Genomic DNA, 14024 nt, shown 5'->3' on the forward strand with positions numbered 1-14024 from the left:
CTCTCTCTCTCTCTCTCTCTCTCTCTCTCTCTCTCTCTCTCTCTCGCCTTATTTTAGGCAAAAACTAAGAATGATTTAATTTTTCTGTGTGTGTGTGTATATGTGCGCATGTGTGCATGCATGTGTGTCTGTGTGCACATCATTCCTCCCAGTCAACCCCATGTGAGGTACTCTGTTCTTCGGCTGTGCACCCCAATCTAACTGTCCCTTGTAGTTTGAGGAATCCCACATGTCCCTGCCTCCCATCTTGCCACAAAAATGTTGGGGTTACAGAGGTGAGCTACTGCACCCGGCTCACGGTGGGCCCTGGGAGTTCAGATTCAGGTCCTTATGCTTTAATGGTGACTGCTTTTGCATACTAGTATCTCTCCAGCCCTGGTAAAACTGTGTTGAGAACTCTGTAGTGAGCACTAAGAAAACATTTATATTCCTCTTGTCTCCTTAGAGCCAAGATTCTGGGTCTGACAATCGTATAAACACAGTGAGTCTCAAGGAAGCACTGGAAAGGTTCGATCACAGCCCGACTCCTTCCGCCTCCTCCAGAAGCTCTAGAAAGTCATCTCACACGGCCGTGTCAGACCCGTCCTGTAAGTGCCGCAGCTGAGGACAAGAGTGTCTCAAAGAGCTCTGCTCAGTCATTTGTGTTGCTGACATCAGTACTTTTGTCAAGCACATCTTCAAATGCTAATCTTTTCCAGTTTTGAAGTAAAGCTTCCATTGAGAAGCAAATTACTTATCTTTAGAAAAGAGTTAACGTGATGAAGTGTAGGTGGTAATATTCTGCTTAACTAAAATTATTCTTTAAAAAGAGAAAATACTACCTTTCATTGTAAAACCAGGTAAATAAGATTTATGAATGTTTTGCCTGTATGTGATCTGTGCACCTAGTGTCCCATGGAGGTCAAAAGGTTTTCAGACCCCCTGGGACTGGAGTTACTGATGGTTGTCAGCCACCACTTGGCCGATGGGAAGAGAACCCTGGTCCTCTGCAGTAGTAAGTGCTATTAACCACTGAGCCTTTGCTCTAGTGACTAGCGTCTAGCTCTAGCCTTTTCTTTAATTTGTGAAGACTTGATAATTGTCTTTAAGTTAGTTGTATCTACAGCCATATGATAGAACATGCCTCCTCAGTTGTATCTATAGTGAGTGTGTGTAGGCTTCTTTGCTCGCCATTATTTTCTCAGTAATGCTGCAGCTGTGTTATCAAGTGTGCATTGTATTAGATATTAGAAGTAATCTGAGGTTGACTTGAATTACACTGAAGGATGCAAGACAAGCAAACACTGGGCTGTCTGTTAGTGTGTGTGGATTTTTATATCTGTTCTGAAGGTAGAAGTTCTGAAGCCTGTCCCTTGAGGGTGTTGAAGAGGATGAGAGAAACTGTTTTTAAAGTTGTACTATCTCACATGTTTGCTGTGTCCTTTAAAAAGTAGTTAAAATTATAGGCATGGATTTAATTTTTATCTAATAACGGAAAGCTAACTCAGCTTTTCTATTCGTTTAGCATGTTTTGAGATGAATCATTCAGACTGTTTGTAAGTACTAATTCTGTTCTCTGTTGACTGTCTTCAGCAACACCAACAAAGATCCCTACTGATACTAGCACTCCTCCCAGACAGCATCTGCCAGCTCATGAAAAGATGGCGCAGCGGAGGTCATCCTTCAGCAGCCAGGTATGCTCTCTAGCTGACATCATAGCCCTTCGGGAGCCCGCTGATGTGCTCACAGATGTCTGCAGTGCCCTCTCTGGAAGGATCAAATCCTTTGCTGACATAGGACACTCAAAATGTTTTCCACATCTGAAATAAAATGCTAGACTTTTGTTTTTAATTGTGAAAAAGTGCTAACTGAGAACTATTAGTTAGTTCCTGTTGTCTTCAGTTCAGTCCACTCAACTTTTCATTGACTGTACATCCAAGGGCCTGTGCTGGGCACCATGGGAAAAGAAAGATAAGAGTAAAAAGGGCAGCACACTTCGTACTCAACCAAGTATGAGGTTGATTGTCCTTGAGTGATAAGTAGATTGTATTGTATTGTATTGGAAGATGAGTGAGTGTCACCTCATTGTCATTTTTTATTTTGCTTCTAGTCCATAAACTCCCAGTCAGTTGGTCCATCATTAACACAGCCAGCGATGTCTCAAGCTGCAAATTTACCAATTCCACAAGGCATGTCACAGGTATTTTTGTTTGTTTTAGTTGAGCGTTTACAAATGATAATTGCATTTAAGCAAATATGGTTTTATACATATGTATATATAAATACATATAGCTATAAAGGCAGTAAATCTTAATTGGAAGTATTTAGAATATGTAGTGACATTTTTGTTATTTGCAATGACTTTGGGTACCACTGAACCCTTACTAGATAGAATCACAGGTACATGTATCTTTAAAGATAAATGTTGGTCTCATATCTTCTTGCTTATGGTGCTATAACATCTTATATATAACAACAGCCTACAGGTAGAATAATCTTAAACTGAAATATACTAGTTCATCTTGTCCTTCCTTATGGATATTGGAAGACTTGAGTAACTATATATTCTGTTGAATCATGTATTTGCACAAGGCTATTTATTTAGTTCTGTGTATCCATTGCATATGTACACATATCGGATGCTGACAGTATTTGTATATCTATATTAACAAGCTGCTGATCTAGAGGGAAGAACATAACTGAAACATCATGTTAATTTAGTCTACACCATGACTTGGATCCTTAACTGCAGCTTAAACATGTGGAGAAGCTGAGTATGGTAGTGCGTGCCCATGTGCTGAGAGGTGGTGGAAGCAGAAGATCCAGGAGTTCAAGGTTATCCTCAACTACATAGTCAATTCACAGTCAGCCTGAACTACATGAGAACCTCAAAAAAAAAAAAATGGAGATGTGTTTAGAAATGTGAGATAACCTTAGTCCAGAGGAGGCAGGAATGCTGAAATTAGCAAGAGGAGAGGAATTCCCAAAGCACTACTGTGTACCTTCTTGTGATTTAGAGCTCATTCAACATGTCAGAGACATTAACGACACTACTAAATAGGAATCAATATAGCGGGAAATCTTCTGACTATTTTATTTGGCACTAAATCCTGATTTTTAGCCACACTAACCTATTAAGAGCTCTATAACAGTATTATTAAATATTAAATTGAATATTTACATCTTATTTTGAAGTATTGGCAGAATTTTTATGTATTATGCAGACATTTAATATTATTCTTTAATCTCATGTTGTCACTTAAGCACTGTTAACATCTTTATAGAGGTGTTTTCTTGAAATATATACTATGTCGAAACATACAACTAAGCATTCAGTCTTCTGCTTTCATCCAGTATGTACGTTACTTTTCTGTTCTTGTTATTTATTCTGTGCTTGTTTCTATTTTTCTGGTTTGTACATATTAGAAATGCTTAAAATTGTGACAACATTTATGTATGGAAACAATAACTTTAGTTACAATAAGATATATATGTATGACATAAAAATAAATATAACATTTTAACAAATATTTTTAAAAGGCATGAGAAAGTTGAAGTACTAAATTTATAATGTTTTTCAAGCCTAATAGAATTTAATACATGATATCAATTAGTCATTGCCATCTTCAAAAGTCAGTGTTTTATGCTTTAAAAAGTAATATTCAGAAGTCAGGGATGATGGTACAGTACCTGGGAGACAGAGGCAGGAGGATCACCAGAAGTATGAAGCCAACCTGGCCTATGAAAGAGAGTTCCAATCTAGCCAAGGCTACATAGCAAAGCCATTTCAAAAAAAAAAAAAAAAAAGAGTAATGTTCAATCTCTTGAGCACAAGTTTGGAAAGAGCTCCTTTAGTCCAGCCTTTCTGAAGACAGACCATGAGGGGTAGGGTGGCCATTCCAACTTGCTGGTGCAGTTCACTGCAGAACAATGAAAGTCCATTTTCCATAAAGTGAAATGTTCTGCTGTGACATAGTACAGAGTAACTAGAGGAGCAGTAAGTCATCAGTGTGTCTACATTGTAACTCATTAACTGGACAGAGAATCCAGAAGACAGAAACCCTGAATGGACAGTAACTCGTGTGCATTCATTCATGATTTCTTAGAATTGCTTAGCGTTGAAAAACTATAGTTTAAGCTGGTCTAAGGATAGTATTAGATAAAATGTTTTATAATTTTTTCTAAATAGCACAAGAATAAACTATTGGTTGTCAGTCAGATGTGTGGAGAGGAAGGAGGATACTAAGAACTGAAACGTGGAGTCTTGAACATTCTGGACAAACGCTTGATATATGAGCACTCAAGCCCTTTCTTTTTACTTCCTATTTTGAGACAGGGCCTTAAAATGTTGCCTAGGCTAACCTTGAACTCACTCTGTATCCCAGGTAGGTCTTGAACTTGTGATCTTCCTGCCTAACTTTGGATAATTCTGCTGATGTACACACAGGGGACTCTAGAGATGACAGACTTTGCTCTGGATTCATTCCAGGTGCGGGGTACAGTCTCCTGTGGTAAAATGTAGAAGTGAAGTGAACGACTAACAACTCACTCTACTAAATTATTAAGCTGCAGTGTAAGCGCAGGTTGTTGTTCGTCTTTTTCTTTCTTTTTCTTTCTTTTTTTTTTTTTGGCAGGAGCTCACTCTACCCTGGCTAGCCTAGAACTTTCTGGCCTTGACATCACAGAGATTCACGGCCTCTGCCTCCCCAGTGCTAAGAATAAAGGAGTGTGCTATCATAGCTGGACACACTTACACCGTCTAACTGTAGTTTGTTCAGCGACTCAGAAATCAAAAGTGTACCAAAATTCAAGCAGGGGTAATATAAAAATATATTAACTAGTAACTTAAAGAAGAATCCCTTAAGAAATAAGAACTGACTCTTCCAAGTTGTCTTCTGACCTACACACACATCCTATGGCATATGCCCTTCCCAGGTAGTAAACTGTAACTTTAAAAAAAAAAAAAAAAGGAGGAAGGGGGGGGAAAATGTGAGAACAACCACTAAAGTAAGTTGGAGGGAGAAGAGCCAGGAAAGAACCTTGGACTCAGCCTCCTAAACACCCTCTCCTCCGCACCAGGAGGGTGTGTATGGCTAGAGACTCATCGCAGAAGCTGCCCACTGGCGCTCGATGGAAGAGAGGCACAAGGACCATTCCCAGGAGCATGAGCACCTGCCTTCCTGTGCAGCCTCCCCCAGTGGTCTGCAGGCAGAGACTGTCTGCTTCTCACAGCGCACAGCTGCTGCCGGCAACCAAGGGGTTCTAAACTCTGTTGTCCTCTCTTCCCGTGTGCTGTTTCAGTTTCAGTTTTCAGCTCAGTTAGGAGCCATGCAGCATCTAAAAGACCAGCTAGAGCAGCGGACACGGATGATAGAGGCAAATATCCATCGGCAGCAAGAAGAACTACGGAAAATTCAAGAACAGCTTCAAATGGTCCATGGTCAAGGGCTACAGGTAACTTGTTCTGTCTGAGCACAGAGAATCTCTTTTTATGTTTTAAGTTCCTAAAAATTGTTTGTTTGTTTTTTTTTTTTTCAATGAAATGTCAGAGGCAAGAGGTCAATTTTTCCCAGTTCTGTAAATCTTGGCTACTTGCTTAATAGTATAGAGCCTCTAAACATACTCATGCTGAGGACATTGCTGTCAGACCACTAGTATTTAGACTAATGAACTCAAAGTTTTAGTAAATTCAACTCCATAGTATAAAATTATATTTTATAGAACATTTACGGTAGAGTGTTTGTAATAGTTTTAATAAAATACCAATAGATATGATTCCTGTTGCTGAGCTAAGACACTTATTACTTAACTGACAGTGCCACCTAGGGCACTAGGGCTTTGCTGAAGGGAACCTAAGTGAACACTACTTCTGTACACGGTTACAAACTGCGTGGCTGAGGATACAACGCTGCCAGCAGCAGCCCTCTGAGGGGCACTTTGTGACACAATAGATGTTGTATGAGTTAAAAATATGAATGTGTAGCTTCATATTTTATTGCTACTATTTTTGCTCCTATTGCTGTTCACATGAAATGTTCTAATGATTTATTACTTGACTGTTAAACTTAATTTTGCTGGTTTCTTTCAGTGTTCTCCTTTTTTTTTTTAAACTGTAAAGTATATTTAGGCTGGGAATGTAGGTCATTGGTAAAATGCTTGTAGCCCTAAGTTTGATTCCCAGTGCAGATACCCCAAATGTAATAATATGTGTCACAGAGTATATGTGGGGGTCAGAAGATAACTTTTAGGAATCTGTTCTTTCACTATGGGATCCAGAAATGAAACTCAGGCTGTCAGACTTGTACAATAAACACTTGTACCTACTGTGCCTTTTTGCCTGTCAAAGAAATTTCATTAAAATGTAATCTTTATTTTCAAAGATGTTTTTGCAGCAATCAAACCCTGGATTGAATTTTGGTTCTGTTCAACTTTCCTCTGGAAATTCTAATATCCAGCAACTCGCACCTATAAATATGCAAGGCCAAGTTGTCCCAGCTAACCAGATTCAGAGTGGAATGAATGCCGGACATATCAGCACAGGCCAGCACATGATACAACAGCAGACTCTACAAAGTACATCAACTCAGGTAATTGACTAAAATATCTAATTAAATGGGCTGCATTGTATCCGCTTTTAAATTTTCATAAAAATTAGAGCATAAAATACTAATCATTAAAATATTTTGTAGAAAATATTACTGTTAAATATTTTATATTTAATAATTCTGTGATTTGTTTAAGGACCCAGTTTAATAATTGTGCCAAGTTCTTATAACTTGCAGACTTTCCGTATGTAAAAAGTCTTTGACTTGCCAAAGAGGCTGAGTAGCAGACATACTGACTAGACAGACTATTGGGGAGGCAGAACAGTTTACTTGTTCTGTAGATTTATGGCAACCAATTACAGTATATCTGTGACTATATTTGTAAAGCATGAGTGTGTGACCATCACTGACTTGCTTTTAGTCAGTATTCTGTGCATATTTTTACTTTCCTGTAAAGAGCATGCTTCTTTTAAAGTCCTAGTTTACATTCCATCAGAGAATCCAGACTAAGTCATTTACTACAAGTCAGTCTAGATTTTTCTCAGAATAATATATGTAGCTAGTCCTTTTCTGTTCTGTCACCATTATTAGATGGTGACTAGAGAAGCATGGTCTCCTGTAACTGTTATCTAATCTCTATTCAATGTTTTCTAGCAGAGTCAACAGAGTGTAATGAGTGGACACAGTCAGCAAACGTCTCTTCCAAATCAGACGCCGAGCACTCTTACAGCCCCGCTGTACAATACGATGGTGATCTCTCAGCCTGCGGCTGGGAGCATGGTCCAGATTCCATCCAGTATGCCACAGAACAGTACCCAGAGTGCTACAGTCACTACGTTCACTCAGGACAGACAAATAAGGTAGTTGTCACACATCATTTATTATTTTCAGATATGTAAATTGATTGATTAAAGTCTAGGGTTGGAGAGATGGCTCAGGTTAAGAGCCTTAACTGCTCTTTCAGAGGTCCTGAGTTCAATTCCCAGAAACCACATGGTGGCTCACAATCACTGGTACTAGAATCTGATGCCCTCTTCTTTTATGTCTGAAGACAGCCCACAGTGTACTCATGTACATAAAATAAATAAAACAAATATTTTTTAAAAACCCTATATGGTGGGAGGGATGCCTCGGTGCTGAAGAGCCCTTGAAGCTCTTCTAGAAAGATGAGTTCAATTCCCAGCTCCAGCTCTGTGGGGTCTCATGACCTCTTCTGGCCTCCTCCATGCCTGCATGGATGTGACAGACACAATAAAAGAAAATCAAAATAAATAAATAAATAAATAAATAAATGAATAAAATGTATATTTAGGGGCTGGTGATGTAACCCAGGAATAGAGAACCTGCCTAGCATGGGTAGAACCCCTCAGTTCAGTCCTTAGTGTTATACTTTTCTCCAAAGCCAACAATTTTATTTTTTAACATAAAATGTTGCTTACTATAGACAGCTTTTAAAATTTGAAATAAATGCCATATCTATTATTAAAGACTTAACAGAATAACATTAAATTTTATTCTTCATTCCAAACTGGGCTGTCAGATAAAAAAGCCACACTGTAGTGCACTGTCACACAAGGCTTTTACAGGCTCTGTGCAAGTGTGCCTTGGGCCTTTTTAGTAAAGATGTTACGAGAGCAGCAATAGGATAGCTTATCTTTCTGCTCAAAAATTTTAAATCTATATATTAATATTATCTTCCTTTATTTCCCCATGTCTGAGATGAGAAAATATGTGTTTTTAATAGTTTGGCCAACTACTCCATCAGAGGAGGTGGCTATGAACTCATGGTTTCAAAGCTTAGATCCCTAAATAGATATTCTAAGTAGATTGAAGAAAAAAAGGCATTTGGGTCTTGACTGAGAAGTCTGAATAGCTAAATTAAAATAAGTTTTTGCATAATTACAGTTTATTGAGAAGCTTTTTTTTAACTATAGGATCTCTGTGGTCTTAAATACATGATGGGAAATAGTTCCATGTTTTTATTTCCTTCACAAGTATGCTGCTGCTTACAGATTTTGCATTGAGCAATATGATTTTTTTTTAAATAACATAATGTTCAGACCAAGGAAGCTATAGGATTATATAGGCAATGCGAACAGAGAATCTGTTGTTCTTTGGAGATCACCTTCCTCACCTTAAAACATCCAGGCTTAGCAGTCATGTTCTTGGGAAAGTCTCATGAATGCACATGGGAGTGCCCTGGTGACTGGGCCCAGAGCCTTCTGTATGCTAGGTATACGTACTGTTATGATGTACATTCCCAACCAGAAGATGATTTTAAAGCACAAGAAGAAAGACATGAAACTAGAATGTGAATTTTAGAGGATGTATTTTAGCAACCATTTGTAAATACTTTTGTGGCGGGGAGGGGCTCCTTTTTTTCCACAAGAATGAAAGATTAATAAAAACTAAAAGGATAACTAGCTCACAAATATTTGATGGATTTATACAGAAGGTAATGAGTTTTATGGGCTGAAGCAAGCGGATGAAAGTGTGGTCAGGAAGAGCTTTGTGGGGGAATTTGTTGGCCTGTGTTGTAAAAAAAAAAAGTGCTTTGAGGTTTCTGTGTGAAGAGTTCAGAGAGGCATTATAGCCAGGAAACAACTGAATGGCTGTGGGAGGTGAAGCAGTGGAGAGTAAAGAAAGTATCGGTGCCAGAAGTGGCTAGAGTGTTCTTTGTGCATTTGTTGGTGGCGGTGGGCAGAGTGTTCAGCATTGCAGAGAAATGAGCCCTTAGCTCATCTGTGACTAAACAGACTGTAAGTGTTGTTTCTTTGAACTTGATTCATGTAGAAATTTTGAATGGTTAATTTCTTTGGTTTGTTTTCTTTTGCACCCAAGCATTTGGTCCTGAAGTTTATATTCTACAAAATTTAAGTTTTAAGGTCTGACATGAGTTAGGGATACATTTTTAAAGGACTCGGAATGTAACTCAGTGGTAGAGTACAAATAGCCCAGGGTTCAATCCTTGGCACTGCAAAAATAAATAAATAGTTTTTTATCATGTGGACTGTATTAATAATAAAGTACATATCTGTACTAAACCAGTTTTGAACTTTGAGCAGTTTGCAGCTCGGTTTTGTCATGTCTATCTGGACTAGTCATGTCTGTTCTCTTGCTGTCAGTGTTAGAAATGAACCTTATCTCACACAAGAAATTGTCATCAAAAATGAAAGGAAAAAAAGAAAAATGAGTAAATTCAGACAGGAAGGAATATGCTGTGCTAATAAATTCACTCTTAATTATCCTTAAAATTCCATTTCTTCTTACTTTTATAAAATAAAACCTTGAATATAAGTTTTTGACAAATGTAAATTTTTTTATGTTTTTTTTTTGTTTGTTTGTTTTCGAGACAGGGTTTCTCTGTGTAGCCCTGGCTGTCCTGGAACTCACTCTGTAGACCAGGCTGGCCTCGAACTCTCGAACTCAGAGATCCGCTTGCCTCTGCCTCCCAAGTGCTGGGATTAAAGGTGTGCGCCACCACCGCCCAGCATAAATTTTTAAATATTATTTTGTAGCATACTTAATTTGGTCATAAAGTAGTTGACAATGTAGTAAATGAATCATGTTCAATACATACTCAACATCTAAGCACCTTGTCATTTTATAAAAAGTTTACTTTTACAGATTTAAAATTTTTACTTGGTAAAATACGTATAACAAAAATTCTATATTAACCATTTTAAAGTGTGCTGTTCGGTGGCTTTGAGTACATAGATGAGTGTGGTATCAACTATCACTACAGCCATCGTCAGAACATTTTTATCTTGCCAAATTGACTAGACAGTTCCTTAACCTTTCTTCCTGTTGCTTTTGGCAACACCATCTATTTCCTATTTATATAAATTTGACTGCCTGAAGTTACTTCATGTAAATTTACTACTCAATTTTCGCTTTTTTTTTTGTAACACCTTTATTTCACTTCACATGCTTTTCTCGGGGCTCATCTGCCTTTTCACACATCAGATCCTCTTTAAGACCAAAGATTCTTCCTTATAGAATATATAGATAGCATTTTGCTTTGCCATCCTCTATGTGGATCTTTGGGTTGCTTCCCACTTCTGACTGCTGGGAGTAAATACAGATCTGGGTCCTTGCTTTCCTTTGCCTTGGCTCTGTGCTATATTCAGAAACACAGTGTCTTCCTGGAATTCTTTGAGAAACTGTTAGATGATTGTCTGGTTAATTGTTTGTCTACTTAACACAAATTAGTGTTACCTGGGAAGGACCTGAGTTGAACTGGTGCCTCCTTCCTACTGTGTGGAGGCAAGTCTGTAGGGTACTTCCTTGGCAAATGGCTTGTGTAGAAGGGTCCTACCTACTGTGGACAGTGCAGTCCCCTGCCAGCTGGTTCTGGGGTTTATAAGAAAGGCTAGAAGAGCAAAGCAGTAAACAATATCTGTCCATAATTTCAGCTTCAGTTCCTCCCTCCATTTTCCCTGTGTGGCTTCCCTCAGTGCCCTGTGATTTGGGATATCTAAGTCTAAGCCAAATAAGCCCTTTCCTCCTCATGCTTCTTTTTGGTCATGGCTTTTTATCATAGCAGTAGAAAGCAAATGAAGGCAAGTTTTCCTCGTCTGTTAGGTTTTCTTTAACAACTGTCCTGATTGGTATGCAATGGCTTTCTGATGTTTTCATTTTCATTTCTCTAATGATTAGGTCTAGTGAAGACTGTTGATATGTGTCTGTCGGCTATTTGTATTTTTGGAATTAAGTTTTAACTGTTGTCCAGTGTTTCAATGGGTCGAATGTTGTTGGATTGTAAGAGCTCTTTACATGTCTGGTTAAACGTGATGTCGTCATCCAGTTGGTCTTTTTTGTAATGCCACCACCTCCTTGTGTTTTTGGTGTTGTCAGTGCTGTCATTGCCAAGTCTAGTATCATGAAACCTATGTACTGTTTTGTCGAAGACTATGATGTTTACATCTTGTGTTTAGATCTTTCACTCATTTTCAACTAGTGTTTATATGTGATATGAAAGGCCCTTCATCTTGAGTATGAGTATTTTTAAAAGTTGTGTTTGGCTCTGTCTATTTTTGTTATGTTCATTATACTATATATTTTTCGTTTTACTGATATCCCCCCAAAAAAGTCTTTTAAAATTATTTTTGGTGCTGTGCAAACACTCTACCACTACGATACATCTCTAACCTCCAAGGACAGCCTCTGAAAACAGAAGCTAAGAGCATATACTTTTATAACATAATGAACCATTTCACTGGGTATTATCTGAGATAAATACTCCACTGACAGGCTGAGTCATGCATTGTCCTTTTGACTTGATTTTGTTTTCTCTCACAGATTTTCTCAAGGTCAGCAACTTGTGACCAAATTAGTGACTGCTCCTGTAGCCTGTGGGGCTGTCATGGTACCAAGTACCATGCTTATGGGTCAGGTGGTGACTGCCTATCCTACCTTTGCCACACAACAGCAGCAGCCACAGACATTATCGGTAACACAACAGCAGCAGCAGCAGCAGCAACAACAACAACAGCAACAACAACAACAGCCACAGCAACAGCAGCAGCAGCAGCAGCAGAGTTCCCAGGAACAGCAGCTTCCTTCAGTTCAGCAACCAGCGCAGGCTCAGCTGACCCAACCACCACAGCAGTTCTTACAGGTAACTCCCCGTGAAGAAACTGCCTTGAGGTGACTGGCTGTTTTATAGTCAAATAAATAGATGTTAAATGAACAGGTTTGTAAAGGATCTGGGAAATTCTTAAAAGCTTATTGTGTGGGATTTCAATATCTAAAAAAAGAGAACACAGTGTGATTGGCTGTTTTATCTTTTCTTCAGTCTTTTTTAAAGTCTTACCTAGCTAGACTCAGTTATCTGAACTATTGTGGCCTACTTCCTAGTCATATCATGTCATCTATTTGGGCCTATTTTCTCACTTGAAGCCAATATTTCTGGATTTAATAAGAAGAACTTTTTTTTCCTTAGATACCATCAAACTGTATTTATTGGGAAGGTACATCAAGAAGGGTTCCCTTTTGAGCCTAGGAGTTACCTTACTTATCAGATCAAATTTTATTGGACTGTAGTTTTATTTTGTTGTGTTCCTACCTGGCCTTGAACTTACAGAGATTCTCCTGCCTCTACCTGTTGAGTGCTGGGATTATAGGCATGCACCACCATGCCAGCTTATTAGAATTTTCTTGTTAGAAATTAATGTCAGAGGCGAAATTCAGTGTAGCTGCAGTATAGGTTATCATTAGAACTTGAGCTCTAAACTCAAGGTGTCCTTCATTGAGTCATTGCTTCACCATATACATGTGACCTTTGGTATAGCATCTAAACTCATCAAACCTCATTAATACATAACAATAGTTCATACTTCATGCCTTTTTTAAAAAGCATATAAATTGCTAAATATACCATAAGGTATGTAGCTAGCTGGCATTGATGGCTATGATTTTGGCAAATGTAATAAGACATTTGTATTCATGACAAAACCCACCCACATACCATGTGGATAAATCATACAGAATGCCTCTCCATGGAATCCAGAAGAAAGTTACCTGGATGGGAATCCTCAGCAAAGAACCAATAGAACTAGTTTTTAGACTCCAGTGTTGGAGAATCTGGTTGGTTTTCTGCTGGAGTCCATCTAGGCTAAATGCAGTAGTGCCTAGTCATACCCATAGTTTTCATAGGGCTTAAGTCTGAAGTACTGCAATTAATAATGGGGTTAGCTACTATTACAAATAATAAAACCAGTCGTAGACTATTCTTTAGGTATACATACATACACACACACACACACACACACACGCACACATATATATATATCCTGTGAGAATTAAACAGAAACGTAAAATGCTTAAAATGTGGTATGCCTTACAGTCTCAGTGTTCTAAATGTATCAAAGAAGACAGGCCCTTATAAAGAATGAACATTTGGGGCCATGGAGGTGGCCTAGCAAGTAAAGTGCTTTCTGCTGAGCCTGATGTCCTGAGATCAATCTCCAGATCCCACATGGTGGTAGAAGTTGTTCTCTGATCTCCACATATGAACCCTGGCAGGTGCACACACAAACACAATAAATAAATGTTTAAAAATATTTTCGCTGCCCCCACCACAAAAATCTACCCCATTTTTCTTTTTTTTTTTTTTTTCAAAATAAAAGAACCATAAAGATAATAGATGGGCAGTGCTTTCCCTAAACATATTTATATAGGTAAGAAATACATAATTTCGCTTTTCTAATGGACTGCTTTGAAATTGAACTTGTGTTGTAGTCAGGGAATTATATAGTATAAATCCCTTTGTCTTACTAAGTCTTCTTCTAATAACAAATCAAGAAGAAAACTGTGAAGATCCGTGACAGGTTTCCTTGTTTTACATTTACTGTCCTGGAGTTTATGTGCGTAGGTTTCCTTCATACAGACTTGCAGATGTCCGTCACCCACTTTGGCTTCAGTGCAAACACGTAGCAAGTGTGTTGTCTTCCAGAAGTACTTTCCTTGGCAACACTTCCATTCTCTCAGCTAGTCCCT

At 38.4% G+C, this 14024-nt stretch overlaps 1 protein-coding gene across 3 annotated transcripts in view; it reads left to right on the forward strand.

The window, feature by feature from the left end:
- The window catches only part of Clock (clock circadian regulator), an 84060-nt gene that overhangs the window by 61647 nt on the left and 8389 nt on the right, over positions 1-14024 (forward strand). For 2 of the 3 annotated variants that reach the window (XM_028780731.1, XM_028780732.1), the window contains exons 16-22: positions 446-587; positions 1573-1673; positions 2090-2179; positions 5281-5433; positions 6360-6566; positions 7179-7384; positions 11826-12144. In XM_028780731.1, coding sequence (XP_028636564.1) covers positions 446-587; positions 1573-1673; positions 2090-2179; positions 5281-5433; positions 6360-6566; positions 7179-7384; positions 11826-12144 — 1218 coding nt within the window. The remainder of the gene's footprint in view (positions 1-445; positions 588-1572; positions 1674-2089; positions 2180-5280; positions 5434-6359; positions 6567-7178; positions 7385-11825; positions 12145-14024) is intronic. The other variant, XM_028780733.1, reaches the window with a different exon arrangement.

This window comes from Grammomys surdaster, unplaced genomic scaffold (genome assembly GCF_004785775.1).
Source record: "Grammomys surdaster isolate TR1022 unplaced genomic scaffold, NIH_TR_1.0 372, whole genome shotgun sequence".
NCBI classification, from domain to species: Eukaryota; Metazoa; Chordata; class Mammalia; order Rodentia; family Muridae; genus Grammomys; species Grammomys surdaster.